This window comes from Myotis myotis, unplaced genomic scaffold (genome assembly GCF_014108235.1).
Source record: "Myotis myotis isolate mMyoMyo1 unplaced genomic scaffold, mMyoMyo1.p scaffold_m19_p_6, whole genome shotgun sequence".
Lineage (NCBI taxonomy): Eukaryota > Metazoa > Chordata > Mammalia > Chiroptera > Vespertilionidae > Myotis > Myotis myotis.
Genome location: NW_023416368.1, coordinates 16,401,610 through 16,424,488, shown reverse-complemented (window position 1 = coordinate 16,424,488; position 22,879 = coordinate 16,401,610). Strand labels below are relative to the sequence as shown.

Genomic DNA, 22,879 nt, shown 5'->3' with positions numbered 1-22,879 from the left:
GAGCCCTCCGTGTGTGGGGTCCTTCCTGCCTGCCAAGGCTCAGTTCTGTCCCTGGGGGCTGGACTTAGGTGACCTCAGGCAAGTGCCTTCATCTATCTCTGCTTCTGTTTTCTCAGCTCTGAAAGCAAGAACGGTATGCCTGGCCCACGAGGGGGCTGCTGGACCCGTGCGAGGAATCTACAGGCTGTACCAGTGAAGAATTTGAGACTGATTTTTTTTCCTCTCTTAAAAGTAATGTCAAAAGAGTAGACATAGGAAAGGTGGCTTCCTTGGAAGACTGTGTGCTTATTGCATTATTGCTGCGATTGCCCTAAACATACCAGGAAGTATGTCAGGGAAATTCCTTCCAGGTCTGGTGACTTCCCATTATTTCTGCCCCACCAGAGGCCTCCCTCATTCAGATACACATTCTTTCCATTCATTCATTCATTCATTCATTCATTCATTCAACAGCCGTTCGCTTTCATCTCTCTCCCTGGGTCCTTCATGCCGCAGTTATGGAAGTTTTAAAATAAATCTGTTCCTACTGAGGAGCACATTTCCACAAACCGTGTTTAATCTGGGTTGCCTTACAGTCAGATCACGCGTTGGCCCTTGTTGAATGGCCACGTCACTCACTGCATTTGGCTCTGATGGACTCTTGATTGTTCCCCAAATTAAATTCCCCAAGCAAGAATTAAGATGTGACACCATGGTCACCCCTAACGACACTCAAATGTAAACAGAAAATAATAGAAAACCAAGGAGTTTTGGAGATGACGTCAGTTCCTGCATTATTGATGAAGCATAGACCCAGGGCTGCTCACACCATCCCTGGAGTGGGGCACGCAACTCTGACAGTTGGGCACAGAAGGAGAGATACAAATGCATCCACAACGAAGGCAACTATGGGAAGGGGAGGGGCCAGAAATCATGTCCCGGAAACAAGATAATTTCCAGGGACATAGGGTCTGGTGTACCTGGAGCACTACCAGGTAAAGGAGAGATTAGACATGTTCTGTGTGAGCACCATGAGTTCCATGAGGACTGACAGGCAGATGCTGTCTGGAGAGAGACTTTGCTTTACATATTTCTAAGTCTCAGAACTGCCCTGCGATTGCATGGGCCCCCCTGCGTGTGGCACTGAGCTCATCATCACTGAAAATGTTCAAGCATAGTGTGCAAGATCACTTGGCAGTGATGCTGGGAAGGAGGTAAAGCGCTGGGCAGAGAAGGTGTGGTCTCTCAAGGGCCTTCCACTTGTGAAACTAAAGCAAGACTGGCTCAGCGACACCAACGGAATAGCCGGGGCTTTAAAAGCAAACAAACAAACATTCTAAGACCTATTGTGGCAATTCCCACATCCTGCCCCTGTCCTCCGTTCTAAAAAAATGTGGCACGTTATAGTGTGAAAAGGCCGTCTTCGTCTTCTCTTCCATGCTGTGGGTCATCCAGGACGTTTTTGCTTTCTCCGACGTTGTGTAGCCTACAGAGAAGAAAGAGGCTGTTAATGCGAACCACCACGACCAGGAATAAATGGATAAATTACACACAACTAACCAAGGCTCTCAGAGTTAAAAGGGCTCAGAGCCCATCCAGTCCAACTCTTTCATGTCACAGATGGCCAAACGGAGGCCCTATGGCAGTGATGGCGAACCTTTTGAGCTCGGCGTGTCAGCATTTTGAAAAACCCTAACTTAACTCTGGTGCTGTGTCACATATAGAAATGTTTTGATATTTGCAACCATAGTTAAACAAAGACTTATATTTTTGATTTTAATTTTATATATTTAAATGCCATTTAACAAAGAAAAATCAACCAAAAAAATGAGTTCGCGTGTCACCTCTGACATGCGTGTCATAGGTTCGCCATCACTGCCCTATGGGATAAAGGGTTTTTGTAAACCTATTTTTAATAGGGAAGTTAGAAGTTTCTATATTAGAAAATATAAATCACAACCTAAAGGCATTTACTTACACAAGATCTACAACTGTGACCTTAGAAAGTCACCTTGCTGAGCCTCAGTTTCCCTACTTCTTAGTATTTATTTGTTAACAGATATTGTGGTATTAAGGCAATTATTAAGTGAAGACAAGGTTTTCATCACAGTTAACACCAAATCTTCTAATTCCTTTTCCAGAAAGTTATAGAACAGGATAAATATCCAAAATACCTTTTTGGAGATTCTTCAAACTATTAAACACACACACACACACACACAAATAAAACTTTCTCCCATGGGTCCCATGGTGTAATTGGGCAGAAGAAACCATATCCCAGAAATGATATTCGACGTGTTTTTTTCATTTTTCATACTGCCACTCTCCTCTCCATGAACTCCAGTTTAACAATGTCCTTTTTTAAAGTGAGTTGCCAGAGTTGAACAAAGAACTTCTAGCACAGAGTAGAGTGATATATCACCTTCTTTCTTTTGCATGGAATACTTCTATTAATGCAACCTGCCCTTGCAGTTGCATGTTGGACAATGTAACAGTGTTAACCAAGGCAGAGGTAAATGTGAGCTAAATTCCCACCTCCTTTTCACCTCTAATGTCACATCTCTCCAACTCTGTATTTAATCAGAACACAAGCACAAGTCATTAAACCACTGAGTAGGATCTAATCATTTGTAACACCTTGTTCTATCATTACAATGATCAGTCATGCAAGATGAATTACCTTGTGTGTTTCTGGAAGCAATTGGTTTTCATGACTTTCCCTGGAAAGACAAGGCCACAGTATAAGCAGGGTGCTGTGCTAGGACCTTTGAAATGCTGGGGGAAGCCCACTACTATCTTAGGAACAGCAGATGTAGTCTAAAGGTGACAATTGAGGACTGGAAAGCCAATTCTTTTCCTGGGTCAAATGACTGCTTCTTTAGGCCCCTAGGCAGTGCCCATCAACTACAAAGTTGTGGGCAATGGTGTTAAAGCTGCTTCATACCTGAGTCATTTGCCCACCCACAATCAAGCACTCATTTGGGTTTTAAAAAGGCGTTTACTTACGCACACAAAATCTACAACTCCTCCTTATGAGACTTACCCAGGATATCCAAAACCGCTACATGCCTTTGTAAATTTCCTTTGCCAGTGTTCACTAAGGGGCAGGTTTCCAAATACACACATTTCCCTTGTGTTGCTCAAACAGGCTGAGATGAATACTAGTCTTATCTCCTCACTTGCTACCTTAAAACAGTTCCTGTTAATGACTAGAGAACAATTCCTCCCCTACTCCCCCCACCCCCATTTTATAGCAGGACAAGGGGCCACATGCCTATCCTTTGGATGAAAGCTATAAACCCTGTTTCATGACTCCTTTCTGTTGTGTCTTAAAACTTCTTTTTGAAGTGGGAGGTGGGGGCAAGGTCATGGACCAGCTGGAGAATTTAAATAACAGCTATGGTTGCTGCCCCTTGAAAAATGCAAATAAGAATGTCCAAGCACTTTTGCACATGATTTCAAGGAACTCACTCGCCCCTAAGTTCTATCTGTGGACCCCGGGTTAAGAAAGCTTGCTTAAAATGAACAAATAAGAAGACCAGGGATCCTTCGTGGCTTTCTTCCTGGGACAATCCTAGCCAGAGGGGGAAGCTAGACCAGGGCTTCCTCCACCCAAGACATTGATAATAAGAGCAGTTTCCACTTAAGGCGCTCATGAGCATGGGATGCGTTAGGCACGTCAAGAGTCTAGGGCTGCACACTCCTCCCAGGCCCAGGCCGTGGTTGGGCTTATGCAGGGAGGCAACCTATTGATGTGTTGCTCTCACATCGATGTTTCTCTCTGTCTTTCCCTCTCTCTTCCACTCTCCCTAAAAATCAATGGAAAAATATCCTCTGGTGAGGATTAACAAAAACAAACAAAAAAAACAAAAACAAAAACAAAAACAAAAACAAAAAAAAGAAAAAGAGTCTAGTCAGGACTGACACAGGCAGAGTAAGTGTCCAATGAGTGAAGGTGCTCTCTTTTTTCCCCCAAAACAGAACTCTATCAGGAAGATGATACACAAAACTTTAGCATCCTTGGGAGAATGGCTTTCCCTGTCACCTCCTTGACCAGGATGGAGACAATGTCAGAAAGGAACTCTGGGAAATGGAGAAAAGGAGCAGGAAGCAGCATCGATCTGCTCCCAGGTCCCCCTGGAGTCTCCATAACTCTAAAGGGCTTCATCCATCCTTACCTCGAAGTAGAAGCGCTACAATCAATGCAACCAGCACAAATCCCAGGGAGGGAGCAATGATCTTCGCAAGGAAGGAGCTGTCCACCTGGTTCAACTGGTGAGACACAGGGAAGATGATTGGGCCACTTGCTTCTGAAGGTTCGCACGCACATGAGTTTCCCATCCCAACCACACCCTCCAATGGCCAGAGCTTCACTGCATCTCACCACCTTTTGCCCATGTGTCTCATGTTCAAAACAAAGCCAACCTTACAAATAAAAAGAAAACTATGTTTTAGCCCAGCTGTTATGCTCAGTGGTTGGACATCGACCCATGCATCAGGAGGTCACCAGTTTGATACATGGTCAAGGAACATGTCTGGGATGTGGTTGTGGGTTTGATCCCCAGTAGGGGACATCCAGGAGGCAGCCAATATATATTTCTATCTCTCCCTTTCCCTTCCTCTCTCTGAAATCAATAAAAACATTTTAAAAATTTTTCTTTACTTTCTGAAAACCCAAAACATTGACCAGATACAGGCTGTGGGGCTTAGGGGTCTGAAGGTAAAAAAAAAAATAATGGTGCTGTGTGCTGTGTTCACTGTCAAATCACTAGGCTGGGCACTGCCTGAGTCCTTCGAGCTCTCCCTAGCCCTGCACAGTCCTTCTCATGGCTGACTCAGACTTCTAGAGGCAACAAGATCAAAGAGGAAAATGGAACCCAATGTCACATTTCCTACCGCAGTGGTTTTCAAAGTGTAGCTAGGGAACCCATGAGATTAAAATGATGTTCATGAGACATTACTGGCCATTTTGACTATCCTTCTCTCCTGAGCTGTACAGTGGAGATTCCCAGAGGTTGCCAGGGGTATGATGGTATGGAGAAATGAGAATCTAAGCAGATATGAGAATCTCTCTGTCTTCTGTTGAGCCATATACTGAGATTTGTGAATGTAGAGCATTGCCACTTTCCTCACTTATATTTTTTCATTTGGGAAAAATGGTGGCAGGTGACAATTCTGCAGGGTGTCACGAATCCTGGGCCAATTGGAAGGAACACACAATGATTTCCCATGTATTTTTATTTTCTATTTTTGGCTTTTCAAAGCATCTGTGCATATAGAAGTCATAATATTTATGTTATTTCTGCTGAGAGTACAAGTCTACAAATTCCTTAGCTATTTCAGAACATTCGTGATGCATTTTGCAGCTTTGGTGTAGTTTTTCTCCCTAATCCATTCCTGCAAACCCCTGATGTAGATTTTAAAAATCTAAGTCACATACTTCAAATATTTCACAAAAATGTTTACCTGTTCTGGTTCAACTTCATTTTCCACAAGACTTGTTGTCTCAGGGGCTGGGAAGGAAAAAGGAGAGGAACTGTCTATTTTTCCTGTGGGAGAACGAAATATCACATTTTGAAATAGGCATTTCAAAGCAAAGCTGGAATTTCAGTTGATGTGTTTAATCTTTTAATATCATCTTTTTTGATACAATTTATGAACATTTGATATGGTTTTATCTAAAGCTCATCTGCTACCCAACATTACCCCACAGGAGCATCCCCATTTTATAGATAGGTAGAGTGAGGCATTAGACCAGCAGGCTATCCGGTCTACTAGTAAGTTTTCTGTAGGCCCCGACAATGGGAAGGTTTTTATCCAGAAGAAAATTTGTCACTCTATCAGTTAACATGTATTTATTGACTATTTATTATAGGCCAAATACTTATGGTAGCTGTACCACTGACCTTGTCAATGAATTTACAACTTAGTACAGAAGACCAAATTTAAACAAATAATGTGAACAATTGAAAAACAGTTATAATTATGCAAAATTCTGGGAAGAATTAGTATAAGATATCATAGGTCCATACCATGAGGATGGCTGACCTGTTTGGAGGGTCGAGAAACGTGTCCTTGAGAATGTGAAGTTTTAGCTGAGATGTGGAGTCATTTATATATAACTGATCTCTGAGTTCAACAAGGAAAATATACTGAGAATCCTACTAAGTGCTAAGCACTGTTCCAGGTACTAAGAGCGCTGAAATGAGTATGGCATGGCCCTACTCTCACAAAACTTACAGTCCATTAGAGAAGGTTATTTAAGCTAACAGTCCAAGAGTAAGAATGATGCAGTATGGACAGGTGGCTGGAGAGGGTGGGCAGAGGGAGAGGCACAAAGGCCAACATCGTAGTTCAGTGAGAGCTATTAGGATTAAGCTCCATTTGGACAGGGTCCCCCTCTGCCTGCTCAACAAGGGAACCCCAACACTTCCTGACACATACTTGGTGCTCAATAAGTGGATTTGAATCTGAATCAAGGTTGAGGGGGAGATATTGATCTGAGAGTCATCAGTATCTGGGGAGCCATTCAAATCCTCAGAGTGCATAAGAAATCCAAGGGCTCCATGTCCAGAGAGTGAGCAGGTGTCCTGGGACACCCCGTGCTTAACAGGTGGGCAGAGGAAGTGAAGGAGGAGGCAGGAGAAAGGGACAAAAAAGCAGTGTCATAGAAGGCAGGGCAAGAGAAAATGTCCAGAAAAGATGCAAAATCATGGTGCAGTACAATCTTCTGATAGGAACGGAATGTAATGCCACACGAGACAGACCTAAATGGAATAAATGCCTAGGCTAATAATTACTCAAACTGAGCGTCATTTCCCCCAAGCTTCCTCGCACGCAAGGCAAAAGGAGAAACGTGATCGGTTTCATAAGGCTCGTAATTTGCTACAGGAGAGCTTATGGACAGGGAGAGTGACTTGCTGAACATCTAGAAGCACAGAACTCTGAGGGAGAAGTCGGCATGTTTTATATCCTACAACTCAGTTATTGTTGTTTTACTCTCTGCTATTATCCCCTGGAGCTGGAAACTGCAGGTAAGAATTCAAAACTCCTACCCCTTTTCTGTCAGAATCCTGTTAGACTACAATCATTTGTGATGGATAAGCCTGAAATTGAAAACGTTACAGAGAAAAGCCAGCCTGGGTCAGTTTTGTCAGAGCAAATCTGTATTTTAAATTGGAGTCATCTAATGAGGGAGGCATCTTGCAAACACACACACGCTGCGGAATGATAACCAAACAGCACTATTTCTTTTCTTTTCTTTTTTCCTTCAAAAAATGCCGAAAGCCCCAGTGGGAAGCAGTACAAGGGCCGCAGTGTTGTACACAAACGAGCAACAAGAAACTCATATCAGTGATTTTTCTTCCTTGTGAAGAGTAGTGACGCGAACGGCTCAGGGATGCGGGTTAGACAAGACCATTGGTTTTCGTCTGTGCTCTCCTGGCCCCACATTCTCAAGGCCCTGAACTCTGACACAAACACTGTCAGGAAAAGGCAGGAGCCTCCCAAAACTTGTAAGAAAAACAATCCTGTGAGAGGGGAATTGTAGTGGTTTGAATATTGTTCTCCCTGCCCCAGATCATGTCTCTAGGATCTCTCAGGTTGTGACCTTATTTAGAAATAGGGTCTTTGCAGCTGTAATTAGTTGAGGATCTTTGGATGAAGTCATCCTAGATTTAGGCTAGGCCCTGAATCCAATGGCTTGTGTCCTTATAAGAAGAGAAGAGGAGGCAGAGATACACAGAGAAGGCCATGTGAGGATGGAGGCAGGGGTTGGAGTGATGCTGCCATAAACCTAAGAGTTCCAGGGGGCAGCAGAAGCAGGGAGAGGCAGGGAAAGATCGGCCTCTTGAGCTTTCAGAAAGAGCAGGGCCCTGCTGACACCTGGATTTCAGGCTTCTAGCCTCCAGAACTGTGAGACAATAAGTTCCTTTTGTTTTAAGCCACCTGGTTTGTGGTACTTTGTTACTGCAGCCCTGGGAAACTCATATAGGAATGAAAGGGAATTGACATACAGAAGATGAGAGGGACCTTCAACTGGGGGTAACCAGCCTAAGAAAGAGTCAGGAAGTAGGTGCCGAGCACAGGTAAGAAGACTAAACTCTATTGAAGGGCCTAGCATTAAACTCAAAAGAATGCCATCTAATGTCATATTATTACTAACAGTCCAATGGGCATATAATCCTCAGGAGCAACCCTGTGGGTAGACACTGTCTCATACTGCCCGTGCAAACACTGAGGCTCAGAGGGTTGAGCAGCTTGATCAAGGTCACACAGGTTGCAGGTGGGGGAGCTGGGACTTGAGCCTGCATGATTGACATTGACACCTATGCTCTTGAGGACCTCATTATACAGGAGCTGAAGCACAGTTGTACCAAGTACAAAGCATGGTATGCAGCAAGGATGCAAGCAGGAATGTCCAGTACCATGATTTGCATGGAATCTAGAAAAAGAATGATCCAGAACAGTGGTCTCCAAAGAGGACTTGGTGCTTACCATGATAGTGCAAGGCCATCCACTGGGTATGGGGAAAATGAGAGTGTCTATTTACATGTATTTAAATTCCATCCTTTCAACATTTATTTGGGAGGAGTATATTTCAAAACATATATATGAATATGGAGTGCCGGGAGCCGGTCCATGCTTGCTGTTTCAAGGGACCTGGCATATGTGGCATACTGTTCTTAATATGTTTGCTCACCTTCTTGGCACTATGTGTTTTAACCAAGGTCTCTGAGAAAGGTTGTTTCCCCAGGTAGGGATTTTCCCCTGAAGTTAGGGAGGGAATAAAACCTCTTAACTAGTGCCAGGTGGGTAATTAATCACTTTAACTATGAACAATCATGCTTAAGCTACATAACCTTTACTCCCTGGAATGGAGATAAGAAACGCCCTAACCTTTGTAATAGAGATTGATAGGATTGAATCAACTGGTATAAATACAGATGTAATAAGACAGTAAGACACAGAACTTAGAATACAGAACCAAGAGAGACAGAACCTAGGCACAGAACCTACACAGAACGTTCTCTAGAGACAGAAGAACTTCGCTGGAGAGAACATGGCAAAAGTTCCTGGACAGAAACCGGCCTCAGAACCTAGAGACAGAACCTAGCGAGAGAACATGGCAAAAGATCCTGGACTGAACCTGACTACAGAAATTGGCAAGAGAACCTGACTAGAACCTGGTAACTGAACCTGGCTGGAGAACCTGGACAGAACCTAGCGAGGGAACTTGGCTACAGAACCTGGCTGGAGATCCTAAGCAGAACTTCGCTGGAGATCCAGACCAGAACTTGGCTGGAGATCCTGAACCAGAACTTCGCTGGAGATCCAGACCAGAACTTGGCTGGAGATCCTGGCTAGAGATCCTGGCTAGGCTGCTGATCAACTGAACGCTGTCTCCATGTCATCTCTTCTTCGCCGACACCATCCACACCTTTGGGGACCCCTGGACCCGCTGGGGTTGGACCCCGGCAATGGAGGTTGTGTAAACAAATTATCAATAAATGTTTTTACTAATCAGAATACATTGTTAATCTGGTCTAGAGAAGAATGAGTCACTTGTCTCTTGAACAGTTGGGAGACCATGGTAGGCAGAATAATGACACCGAAAGGTGTCCACTTCCTAATCATCGGAATTTGTGAATATGTTTGCTTACATGGCAAGAGACTTTGCAATGTGATTAAGCCACAGATCCTGAGATGGAAAGATTTATCCTGGACCAGCTACTGAGCCCAATGTAATCACCAAGACCCTTCTAAGAGGTAGGCAAAAATGTCAAAGTTAGATACATGATGATGGAAGAAGAGGTCAGAGAGAGAGAGAGATTTGCAGATGCTACATTGCTGGCTTTGAAGATGGAAGAAGGGGCCTCAAGCCAAGGAGCATTAAACTCAAAACTAAAAAGAAATACTAACAGGCTAAATGCATCTGACTTTAAGTGGAAGTGTTATAGGCAATTATATTTTTTCTTAATACTACTTTTGCATAATTTTGAAATCTTTTCAAATGTAAAAATCTTAACTGTAAAATATCCCATGTGTCATGTGTTAATCACTGGAAACTGTCTAAGATGCCTGAGTCACGAGCTAACCCTTAGGGTGGGTGTCATTTCTCTGAAGCAGTACCACAGTGACCTTCTAAGCGAAACTTTGAAGATAGGTGTTAGGAACCCATTAACCCACAATCAAAGACGGTTTGGGTGGTCCTGTTAGCAAAACCACCTCCCTAGTCTGAGAGTACTGACATGCAAAGATGTACAGGATGTATATTTACATCTATCTGTATATAGAAAAGCCTTAGCTATGAGCCAACTGGCTGATAGTTCAGCTGTCCGACTGATAGCTATGATGTGCACTGACCACCAGGGGGCAGACACTCAACGCAGGGGACTTGGCAGCTCCAATTCTCAGGTGTCGCACCCAGAACCAGAGAGGAGGGAGCCCAATTCCGGGGTGCATCACCCAAGAACCACCCTCTCCCAATCCAGGACCCCTCGGGGGTTGTCAGAGAGCTGGTTTTGGCCCGATCCCCACAGGCCAGGCTGAGGGACCCCACATGTGCACCAATCCGTGCACCAGGCCTCTAGTCTCTATATAATAGCTACGTTGTTTCTGTAAAGTTAAAATGGTTTGTTTGTTTTTTTAAAGAATGAGTACCTATAAAAATGGGTGAAATTCAAGTAGGAATTGTAGACTAGCTAGTTGTGTCAATTTCTTGGTTTTGACAATGTACTGTAGTAATATGAGATGGTACCATTGGGGCAAGTCAGAGGAATGTACAGACCTCTCTACTATTTTTGCAAGTTTGTGTGAGTTTAAAATTATTTCAAAATAAAAAGGTTTTTTTTTAATGATTTAAATTTCAGCCATTTCCTATGGCTCAATCTAATATATACATGATCCATAGGGGCCTTTGTGGTAAAAAATTGTTGAACAAAATTGTTGAATGAATTTTAAAGCAAATTTAAAACAATATAAAAAGTAATTTCATGAAACATTTGAAAATGTTGTAACGAATAATGATAAATGTTACTATGTTAGTAGGAAGACTGATCTGAGCAAATATATCTCAAAATGCTACAGGAATAAATCTCTTTATCTTGGTCACTTGGGGGAGGGTAGGGGTGGAATGGGAGGGTGGGCAATGTTTGTAATACAAGAAACTTTCACTTTATAGTGTTTTAATTTTTTTACGTGAGCATGTGTTGATTTTATAGCATGAAAAATAAAGTTTAAATGTAAAACTATAGCATAAAAGCACCATTTTATCTTCAAAGGACTTACAATCTAGTAGGTAGGCAATGATCAATCAGTGAATGTTCTGGAAGAGCCCTATTGGAACTGACTCACCTCTGTCCTTCCTAAGGAATCTGTCCTGTACCTGGGTGGTATAGCTCAAGAGTTGGCACACTATGTCAGAGGGCCAAATCCTGAGAGCCAAGAATCATTTTTATAATGTTTAAATTTTTGAGAAAGTATCAAAAGAATAATGACGGGGAACACATGGAAATCACAGACAATTAAAATTTCAGTGTCTAACAATAAAGTTTAATTGATGCACAGTGACACCCATTTGTTTATGTGTGTGCCTGGCTGCTTTTGCACTAAAAAGGCAGAATTGAGGAGTTGCAACAGAGACAGTATGGTTTGCAAGGCCTAAAATATGTGCTATTTGGCCCTTCACAAAAAATAAGTTTTCTGACTCCCGGTATAATTAATCTACTATTGCAAAAACAACACTCGTGGAGTTAGGGAATTAAATGTGTTACATCTGAGCACACTTTTATTCTTAAAACTTTCAGACTTTCAAACCCCAGGGTGATGAGAGACTTACCCTTCAAGATGGTTATGCCTATGGTTGTAGATGAGAATTCGCTCTCTCCCTCTCTCCCTCCCTCCCTCCATTTCTCTCTTTCTCTCAAATCAATAAAAACGCATTTTTTTTTAAATCAACAGTGCTATTGAAATACGTGTATAGTATTTTTAAAAACTCTGTGTTATATGCAGTTCTGGAAAGGCATTGCATTTTTACAAATTCTTTTAAGAATCCATTTTGAACATCAACATTGTTCCCATCCCATTAGCAAAAATTTGCTTCAAAATCACTAGAAACTCCCTCTAATAATCAATTTGGGCACTACTGCATACCTAGGACAGGGATAACCACCTCATGTAAATTACCTCATTGAATGCTTACTAAAAGCCATTTACAGATGTATAAACTGAGGCTGAAAAAGTTTAACTCATTTGCCCAAAGTAACACAAACCATTAAAGCAGCAGTTCTCAACCTGTGGGTCGCGACCCCTTTGGCGGTCAAATGACCCTTTCACAGGGGTCGCCTAAGACCATCCTGCATATCAGATATTTACATTACGATTCATAACAGTAGCAACATTACAGTTATGAAGTGGCAACGAAAATAATTTTATGGTTGGGTCACAACATGAGAAACTATTTAAAGGGCCAGAAGGTTGAGAACCACTGCATTAAAGGAACCCAACTCTGAGTGACTCAGAAAAAATCATGATTGTAACCACTCTGAGAGAAAAGAAAAAGAGCATGTTAAAATCCTATTTGGAAACACAAGCTCTGTAACCAGTGGGCTTCATGCCAGAAATCAATTGGAAATAAAAGCTCTCTATCTCCTCAGTGGAAACATTCTAACTCATATTACCCATTTTGACTCATGATTAAATTCATAGACACTGGGACTCATCTGTCTCTGCTTTTAAAACAAATTTAGTTCTAAAATAAGTCCATTCAATGATACAATCTTAACATAATCCTAGAGTTTGACAAGTGACAACTTCCAGCCTTCAGAGAAGGTTCTTTTCCTTGGCAGGTACACTGGCTTATGCTGCCCCCTTCTGGTGGTATGGTCTTTAAAATCCAAAGTATAGCGAAAGGATCCAAAACTCACAAACTGAATAGTTTTGGAATTGAGAGGAATTTGAAATTACTTTCTCTAATTCCTTTCTTTAACCAGTAGAAAAACAAACATGTAGAGAGTTTCACTCGTGCCAGGTTCCACAGTGGTGAATTACAAAGGGAGTGACTAGAACCCATATTTTCTGACCTTGCCTAGCAGCGTTAAGGTAGATCTGGAATTTCAAAATGCCAGTGTGGTTCAGTGATTGTGTGTCTATCTATGAACCAGGAGTTCACGGTTCAATTCCCAGCCCGGATTGTGGACTTAATCCCCAGTGAGGGGCATTCTGGATGCAGCCAATCACTGATTCTCTTTTATCATTAATGTTTCTCTCTCTCTCTTCCTCTCCCTTCCTCTCTGAAATCAATAAAAATATATTATATTTTTTGTTAAAAAAGAAGAAAGTAGAAAAACACATTTATTGAGTTCACATACTTCCTTTTAATTTTGGGGACCCCCATGTGTTTTTAACATGTAGCATGATGAAAAAGAGCACTCTACACTTAATGAATCAACAGCATTATATACGTGAGTCAGATGTTCATAGCTCCCAGGGCAACATAGGGTGGGGTTCATTTGTAAATGTTGAAAGGGACCAGAGAACAAATTGTATTGGCACCAATGTGGTTCATAAAGAGGAAGGTTCGATGAGATGACTTCACAGACTGCGAAGATGCGGTCACAGAGGGAAACCAGAGACTCGAGAACACCATTATCTGAGTCACTCCAGTTCTGAACTAGGCCTCCACCCTCCACTTCCTCCGAGGTGCCCCGGCAACAAAAATGTCATCATCCTTATGAGAGCCCAAAGTCACCACCCCAGGCTACAGATCTACCTGCTGATATCTGAGGGTCCTAGTGAAGCACAGACAAGACCTCACCCTAATTCTTCCTGACTGGGCTCCGCTTTAAAGAGTAATGTCCAACACTACCCTGCCCACACCGACTGATCAATAAATCTTGATGGAGGGAGGTGTCAAGGTGTACAATTTACCAAGAAGCTTCAAAATCATTGATAATGACAACAGCAATAACAAATGGATCCCCCTATACCAGTGGTCGGCAAACTGTGGCTCGTTGGCCCGTTGAGTGTGGCTCTTCCACAAAATACCACGTGTGGGCGTGCATGTACAGTGTGATTGAAACTTCGTGGCCCATGCGCAGAAGTCGGTATTTTGTGGAAGAGCCACACTCAAGGGGCCAAGGAGCCGCTTGTGGATCGCGAGCCACAGTTTGCCGACCACTGCCTATACCAAGCACTTCCTGCACGCCCAGCAATGCGCCAAGTACTTCCCGTGTTTGACCTCAGAAAATGCTTTATAGTCAGCACCCTTACTCTCCTCCTTTCACAGTGGGAACCCTGTTGCAGAGAGTCACATAGCTGGGAGGGGAGTGAGCAAACCTCGGAGCCAGGATTATCTACCCGAGAGCCCAGGCTCTTGTCCTCTGGGCTGCGTGGCCTTTGGAAAATGTGTTAAGAGCTCACATACACCTGCTCTGGAAGAATGGACCCCTAGCCCTCCGCTGCCTAGGTGGGTGTTGTTTCTGGAAAAGGGAGCCTGCTCATCATTATTGTTGATGATGACAATGATGAGTACAATGTGAGCAGCTAAAAGTACACGAGGCTCTGGCGTTTATTACCACATTTGAACTTCAGAACAAATGTGAGGAGGCAAGTGAACTTGGGCTGAGTTAAGTCGATGTGGGCAGAATTATGGAAAAAGAAACTGAAACTCAGAGAGGTCCCCTATCTTGCCCAATGCTGCCTACCTCGTGATGATAGTAAATGGTGGAGCAATGACATCTGAGTCCAAATTCCATGCCTGGCCCCCTTGGCCAGGCTGCTGAGCATCACAGGGTCTCACAGTACGTTAGTGCAGGTAGGACCAGAGGGTGTTGGCACCTTTACTCACTGACTTGTTCACAGTGGGGAGAACAGAAACCTGGTTACAGAATCCGCTGAGGGTTACCCTTTTATCCTACATCCCTGTGAAACCGGAGATCTCTGCAGTGCCTGGCTGGGCCCAGAGGGATGGTTTGGTCTGTGGACTGAGTTGCCCAGCTCACTTAGGGCCGGCTCTGTGTTCTGTTTCAATGTGGCTGGCTTCTTCTTTTCACACTCTGCCTCACCACAGACATGGAAACTCCCTTTGATCTTATTTGGTTGACCTTTCTGAGGTGAGCTGTTAGATGTGAGAATTACATGGATTCAGTTTCAATTTTAGTAATGAAAAAAAAAATCAGTGGTGCAGTTGGTAGAATATCATGCTACTGTGAGGAGAATGGTGAGAATCCACGTTTTGTCCTTCCCTTTTATCCCCATCCTGCCAGCCTCTCAGCTAATTTGAGCCTCTGAAAAGCACTGGGCATGAGAGAGAAAACAGATCGGCTAATGCCTCACAAAAGATGTTGACTCTGAAATCAACTGCATCCAATTTCTTTCCTTCTAACCACAGCATTTGTGAGTGAAAATGAGCTTTGCGTCATTCTCCTAGCTTCCTCTGTTCTTTCTGCTGAACTTGTCCTGAGAATGGCAATTCCTCCTACAATTCCCCTATGTCCTTGATCACTTGAGGGCCCAAAAGTGTCAGGTTGTGCCAGGGCTTGATTTTGTCTTTAATAAAATAGTGCAGTGTAGGGGAAAGAGCTGTGATTTGGGAGCCAGAAGGGGGACCTACCTAGGGCCTAGTTCCCACTTCTCTTAGAATGTTTATGATACCTTGGAGCCTCACTTTCCTTCTGTGTAGAATAAGGAGTGTGTACTACACCAGCAATTCCTAATGCCTTCTTGGGGCTAGGGGTAGGCTGGCTTCAAAAGAATCTCCTGAGGGAGTTTGTTAAACATACAATTTCTTGGGCTCCCCCTTCCCCAACAAGGTTTCTAATTCTGTGAGCCTTGAGTAAAGTAGGTTAATGGCTGCTTTTATCTAGCTCCCTATGATTCCAGCCTATGGACAAGTCTGGTGTTCACCGACTGGATGACCTCTTAAGTTCAAGGTCTTGGTTCCCCAGTCTTCTCCCACTTCTCTAGGAGGCTAACCTAAGATCTGGTTGCTCTCACCCCTTCATTTATTCTATCTTCCCTCCCTTCTCTCTTATCTCCATTTCTAGACCAAATCCCACCTCCCCCATTCTTAACCGCATCCTCTTCTCCTATACCAGGACAAACCTCGCTCCATTCACCATCCCCTTCTCTCTACCTTGCCTCCCTGTAAGTAGTCACCCTTGAACTTCTTGAAAGAATGCCTAATGTTCATTCTCTAACAATTGCTCATCATTGGAATTCAGGGTTCCCCATGGCCATCTTCCTCAATGCCTCATCCATCCTACCCGACCAGCATGCAGAATTTCTGAACATTTAACACAACCTCCATACCTTTTCTCAGCCCAGCTCCCTCTGCTCCTGTGTAATCCTGGATCCCTTCCTATTTCTGGTGTTTCCCTTTCTGCCTCCCTAGCCAGTTTTTCTGCTTCCACCACACCCTCTGCCAATGCAATTGCTCCTTGAGGGCTGGGGGTTTAGGGGTGAAGGGTGTCTCTCTGCGCTTCTTTATTGCTCCCTTCATCTCATATAATACCTTCAGGGGATCCCACAGGAACTTCAATTAGAGCTTAGCTCACTTAGAAGACAATATAATAAAGTGCTTAAGAGCTCAGTTTCAAGAGCCCAGAGGCGTGGGGTTCAAACTCTGGCAAATGTCTTCACTTCTCCAAACCTCAGTCTCTTCTGTTGTGTAACAGATGCAATAATAGCGTTTTCCTCCGATCCAGACAATGCCTCGCACTGAGACAATGCTTTAAAAGCACTGAGCCCAGCCCTGGCATATAAGGGTCACTCCACTAGTGTCATTTACCATCAACGACTCCCACAATTATATCCATAGCCCTGAACTGTCCCTTATGAGACAATATGTTTGAATGTATTGGCACAGTGGCAAGTCCCTATTTAGCACTTACAGTGTGAATCATCATAGTAATTACTATTTGATCAAAGATACCCATCCCACCCAGGCATCCCTAAGTGAGCCCAGGCTCCATCTTTTCAGCTGCCTGTTAGACATTCCAGAGACACTTCACATTCAAGATCTCCCAAACAAATGTCATCCTTCCTCCTGGGGTTCCTTCCCCAGTTAACCCGTCACATCGATCTGGTCTCCCACGTACAGAGAATTAGTCATCTTTCACTCTTACTTCAGTTACCATGTCCTTTCAATGCTAACTCCTAAATGGCTTTGATACTGTCACCTCTCTGTTGTTACTGCTGCCGTCATTCTAGTCTAGATGCTCATCTCCAGCTTGAGTTATTGCAGGAGTTTCCTGGGCAACCACTCTGCCTCCAGGCTTGCCCCTCTCTGATATATCTTCTACACTTTTGCCAGAGCAATTTTTCCTACAACAGAACTGAAAATGTCATTCCCTACTCAAAAACAAAACAAAACATGAATGGTTCTTTATGACCCTGGAATCAAATCTAAATTCTTGAGCCAAGTCCAGCGGCAGGGCTCAGTGGTTGAGCATCGACCTATGAACCAGAAGTCACAGTTCGATTCCTGGTTAGGGCATATGCTTGGGTTCCAGGCTTGAACCCTAGTGTGGGGCATGCAGGAAGCAGCCAATCAGTAATTCTCTCTCATCATTGATGTGTCTATCTTTCTCTCCCCTTCCCTTCTTCCTTGAAATAAATAAAAATATATTTAAAAAATAAATTAAAAAATTCTTCAGCTCATCAATCAAGTCCTTTAAGAACTTAGACCATTCCTAGCTTCCTATCTCCATGAAATTTAACTTGACCATTAAACAATCTCCAAGGATTTCACACTCTTATCAAATTCCCCTGTCTTTGTTCATGTTGTTCTACCTCACCATTCCTTCTTCAATGCAATGTCCTCGTCCTTGAAGAACCAATTCAAATGTCATTCAGTGAGATCATACTGATCCTCCTTTCAAAGATAGACTCTATCTCTTTCTCCTTGGAGCCCAACGTCACCTTTTCATACTTCTATGCAAAACCAAGCACACTGGATGATTAATTGTTACTTACAAGCCTATCTATACCACTAAAGTATGGCCTTTTGAAGAAGAGAGAAATTACTAAATAAGCCACATTTAATGAATGACAGATTTGAAAAGCCTTTACCAAATATCCACAAATGCAAACTAAATTCCAAGATAAAGATATGAAATCCCATTTGCAACCACCTTTTCCTGTGAGAATCCTGACTCTATGCAAAGGCCAGCTTGCTCTAGACCTTGAAACATAGGCTGGCTTTGTAAAATAAAAAGATACAGTAATAGGACAAATGTTCCTTAAAGCATCCCTCCCTGACTGCTTCACCATCCTAACGCTGGGACCAAAAAAAAAAAAAAAAAAAAAAAAAGGTACTGTAAAAATCTCAAGGAACGAAAAAAGTTATTCTTACCAGAGCAGTGTTCATTCTTCCAATTTTACAGGTTTGACAGGGCAGTCCTCATGCGTATTTGTGTGCATTAAATTTGAAATTGTTCTACAGTTTTCACTTCATGCTGGTGGTGGGTATAATGACCCATTGCGGGGCTGAGAATGAGTGAATCCTGATGCTTTAGGGTCACATATGAAAATCTGCCCTCAGGAAAGCTTTGTTGAGAGATAGTGGCTACCAGGCCTGGAACAAAGGCCAACTGTACATGAGATGAGAACTGGCCCCTGGTCTCAGCTCTCGTCCTAACTCACCGCAAGGCCTCTCTCAACTTGCTGGCCTTTTTTGGTCCTCGGTTTCCCAGTTTTCCATAGACAACAACCCTTCAGTTCCCACGAGTTTACGGACACAGTTTAAAACCCATGAAAGGTAGGTGTGAGTCCCCACTCTCCCTCTTTATAGCTGTGTGATCTTAGAGAAGTCACTCCACCTCTCTGAGCTCCATTAGAGGCAGCTATAGAGAAGGAAGATTTGTCCCCTTGGGTGGGGCTCCTTCAGATGATGTCTGCAGACCAAACACCGTAAACGTGGAGAAGGGCACCAAAGTAGAAGATATATACTTGCAAGTATCTTTGCATGGCAGCTTGACCACAGCTCTTTCTCAGCCATCCTTGATTTCTAAGCCTCCCTAGGTTGAGCAATGTGAGGACAAAACAAGTGAGAAGCAGCAGGTGGTTAAAGATATCCACCCACAGGAATAAAACCAATAATTGAGAGCTCTGAGAGCCATCTAAAAAGGAGTCAGTGAAAAGCTATCAGAATCTCATATTACTCTAATACTGAGTAGAGAAGTATTACCATACAATTTTAAAGCTTTTGTAACTTCCCCAGATTTGTAATTCTGTCACTCATTAGCTATTTCCCTAGTGTGATCAGCAGTTTAAAAACAACACATAATAAAACTTTGTACTTATAAGGAACAGCGAGTCAGCTGGGAGCTTTTGGAAGTGGCCTCTTGTTACCTTACTGGACAGGCCTAAAAATGAGGGTGTGTGAGTAGGAATAGCAGCAGAAATGTACCAGAGAGGAAATAGGAATCTGTCACGGTGACTGTCATTTACTAGCCAGTAATTATGGATTCGGCATTTTTTTCTCATCTATTTCCTCACTTAATAGCCCTACGAAATAAGTACTACTATTATTTCAAATTTATATTTTGAGGACACTGAGATTTAGAAAAGGATAGAACAAGTCACTCGCCTGAAATTCTGTAAGGGCAGGGAGGACCAGCAGGAAACGACAGAGCTGGGATATAACCCTGAGTCTTCCCCACTCCCCAATAGAGCTCTTTTGACCCCCACCCAATGCTGCCCAGGAGTTTGTGAGAGGAAAGGACTAGAAAGAAGGGATTTGGGATGTTACTGAGGCAGTAAAAGTGAGCCTGAGACATAATCAACAGAGGAGTTAATCACAGGGCACCTGGTCTTACTTAGGAAGTGACCTAGTCATGTGTCTCTACTCACCCTGGTTTCAAAGTCCCTACTGCATAGAGACTGGGTCTTTAGAGAGCAATTTGGAACCCTTTTATGTATTCCTGCTGTCAAGCAAATATGAATTACTCCTCAGGCTAGAGGGAATGATTTAAATTCCTATATACCTGGAGGAGTAAGAGACCCCTAACAGACTCCCTTTAGCTGCAGAAAGAGCCCGAGGGCTTTTACTGATGGTCTTATTGCTGTTCGTGTTTCTAGCTGTGTAGTCTTGGACAAACTACCCCACATCTCTGAATTCCATTCTAGGCGGCCATAGAATGGAGGTGAGAAATTGCCTTTGTGGGTAATGCTAATTTTGCCAAGATCCTCTTTAAGCGTTTACAACAGCCCTCAATCATAAAAGAAGCCTTACCACCCAAGAAAGTACATGAAGGAATGAAGAGGGAATTGGGGCTCTTTAGCTGGGGAAAGGAAAAAACCCAGAGACATGCAGGCCCTGTGAAATGGGTTGAAAGCTCTTTCATGTAAATGAAGAAGCAGTCTTATTCTATAAGAGCCTCCAAGGGGACATCAGTGGAAGCAGATAGCATGGGTTAGAGTGGAGTCAGAGTGGAGCAGACATGGGCCAAATCCAGGTCTGTCATTTCCTGGCCAATTTACATAACCTTCCTCAATTCTTAAATGGAGGTAATGCAGTATCTCTCTCATAGGCTTTTGTGAAAAATTAAATGAGGTTATGCATGTAAATGAGTAGTGTTAAAACAAAGAAAGATGTGTGTAGTTGTAAGCTTCTCTAAGAAACTCTCTGACCCTCTGTGTGTGTGTTTTCCTTACTGTGTGAAACCAGGGTAATAGCTGTACCTGACTAGAAGATCACTGTGAGATTTGAGTAAGAAAATGCATGTTAAAAACCCTTAGTACAGCCTCCAACACATGACTAAGTCCTTAGTAGATGGTAATAAGTATTATAAGTGTTTTGTTACCAAAACCAGTGGGAAGAGACAATGGTAAATGAAGAACCTGACCTTTAACTTCAGACAGAAAAACAAGGTAAAAAAGAATAATATCTAACAGCATGGAATCAGAGCTAGACTTCCTAGACCTGGTACCTGAGAGCTCTGTGGCCTTCTGAAAGTTACATGAAATAGGGAACATGAGTACCTGCTAAAGAGAGATTGGATGGAGTGGCCCATAAGAAGAGCTTGGCCAGCACATGGTATGTGCTCAATAAACCCTGGTTGGTTCCCTGAGTAGAGACTGACAGACGTTCTCATAACAAGCTCCTCTTCAGCAGTGCAGCCTCTGCAGGTCGGAGCAAGTGTTCTCTCTCTCCGGGAGTGTAACAAGGAGGAGCGAAATGGAAATTACCAGGAATGTTACAGAAAAGGTAAAACACCAGATGGCCTCTTGTTCCCAATTCAGTGTAAAACAGTCCAAGATCTAAATAAAATAAATGACAACATTTTGAAAACTCCAACTCCTTGCCCACCCTTCATCACTTTTCTGGGGGCCACCTTCTCTTCTGATAGAAAACAGCCCCCACCCTAACCTGGTCCCAAGGACAAAGAAGGTTTGACTTTCTGGGACCTAATTTCCCTCGAGTGATCAACATCGAGCCCAGATTTTCTGTCTTCCCACTGCATGAGTTAGTGCAAGTCAGAGCTTTCCCACAGGAGATCGCCCTGCATTTCATCCTGATTTGTAGTCTTCCTTCAAAACCTGTGCCCCTTCACTCACTCTTATCTGTCCCCTCCAAGCCTATCTTCTGAGCCTTCACGAGTGACGCCACACTGCACTTCACAGAGTTAAAGAGATGACTGTTCTCAGGCTAATAAACATATTGAAAGACACTCAAATGCTCTGTTAATCAGAACAACAGAAGAACGAGATGACATTTACTTCTCAGGAGGTAGGGACGATATGGGAAAGCAGATATTCCATGGGCAAGAAAACAAATCGGCACAGCCTCTCCAGAGGACAATTTTTTAAGAGTATTAAATTTACAAGTGCACATTTCTTGGAGTCTATCTTTTCTCCTTCTTGGTCACTGCCCTAGATAGAGAACCACTTGCATAAATGCTTAAGGGGACACACACCCAAGGTTGTTCACTGCAGACTGTTCACAATGATGAAACATTGGAACAACTAAAATGCCCTCACAGGGCAATGGATACTGGAAGTTTCCATAGTATGAAATACTACACAGCAATTTAGCATAATGATGCAGATCTACATGGACAGAGGACGAAAGCGATCTAAACTATATAATGTGAACAAAATAAAATGCAGAAGGCTGCACACAGTATAATAGCATTTTAAAAAATACACACAAAACAAACTCTAATTAAATATCTCTACATATACATGACATAATAGAGAAAGATCTAGAATTATCATCTTCAGGAGGGGCTGGGATTAAAGAGAGGGAGACAAAGAGAGGTTTATTTCTACCTTTTTTTATTTTGGTAACCCTCACAAAACACATTGTTGTAATATTTGCATAATTTAAAATAAGTTAGTAGCATTTTGAATACATGGGTGATTTTCCTACGAGCATTCCTAGCTTCATGTCAGAAGTGGCTGAGGAAGGGGTTCAGAAATGAGGCAGAACAGGGAAGAAGCCAGCACTGATACTTATAGCATGCTTCATTTTCATCCTGGCTTGCAGGAGGATGTAGGATGGGACCACAGTGGAACCAAAATAGCTCAATCCCAGACAACAGATTGTTCCCACGGCCAAAGACAAAACCATTCATACGAGCACAGTCCCTTACCCCTTGGCTGAGAAAAAAAATCTCTGAGTCACTCATTTCCCAGTGCAGTGATGGCGAACCTATGACACGCATGTCAGAGGTGACACGCAAACTCATTTTTTTGGTTGATTTTTCTTTGTTAAATGGCATTTAAATATATCAAATAAATATTAAAAAAATAAGTCTTTGTTTTACTATGGTTGTGAAGTATGGTAGCAACCATCTCCGGTAGAAATTATAGTTTAACTTTAACCCTGCTGTTTGGCTTATGAACCTATTTGCTTTGTTTAACAATGGGCAGGTTATTTTGATTTTCTGAATTA

The 22,879-nt window shown here is 42.8% G+C and overlaps 1 protein-coding gene across 2 annotated transcripts in view; it reads right to left on the bottom strand.

Moving 5' to 3' along the window:
• Positions 1-535: 535 nt before the first annotated feature.
• Positions 536-22,879, bottom strand: part of TIMD4 (T cell immunoglobulin and mucin domain containing 4) — a 36,838-nt gene continuing 14,494 nt past the window's right edge. Inside the window, exons 5-8 of one of the 2 annotated variants that reach the window (XM_036315125.1) lie at positions 5,446-5,528; positions 4,158-4,251; positions 2,660-2,699; positions 536-1,465 (exon numbers count right to left, since the gene is read on the bottom strand). In XM_036315125.1, the coding sequence (XP_036171018.1) occupies positions 1,381-1,465; positions 2,660-2,699; positions 4,158-4,251; positions 5,446-5,528 (302 nt within the window). In that variant the 3' untranslated portion in view covers positions 536-1,380. The remainder of the gene's footprint in view (positions 1,466-2,659; positions 2,700-4,157; positions 4,252-5,445; positions 5,529-22,879) is intronic. The other variant, XM_036315126.1, reaches the window with a different exon arrangement.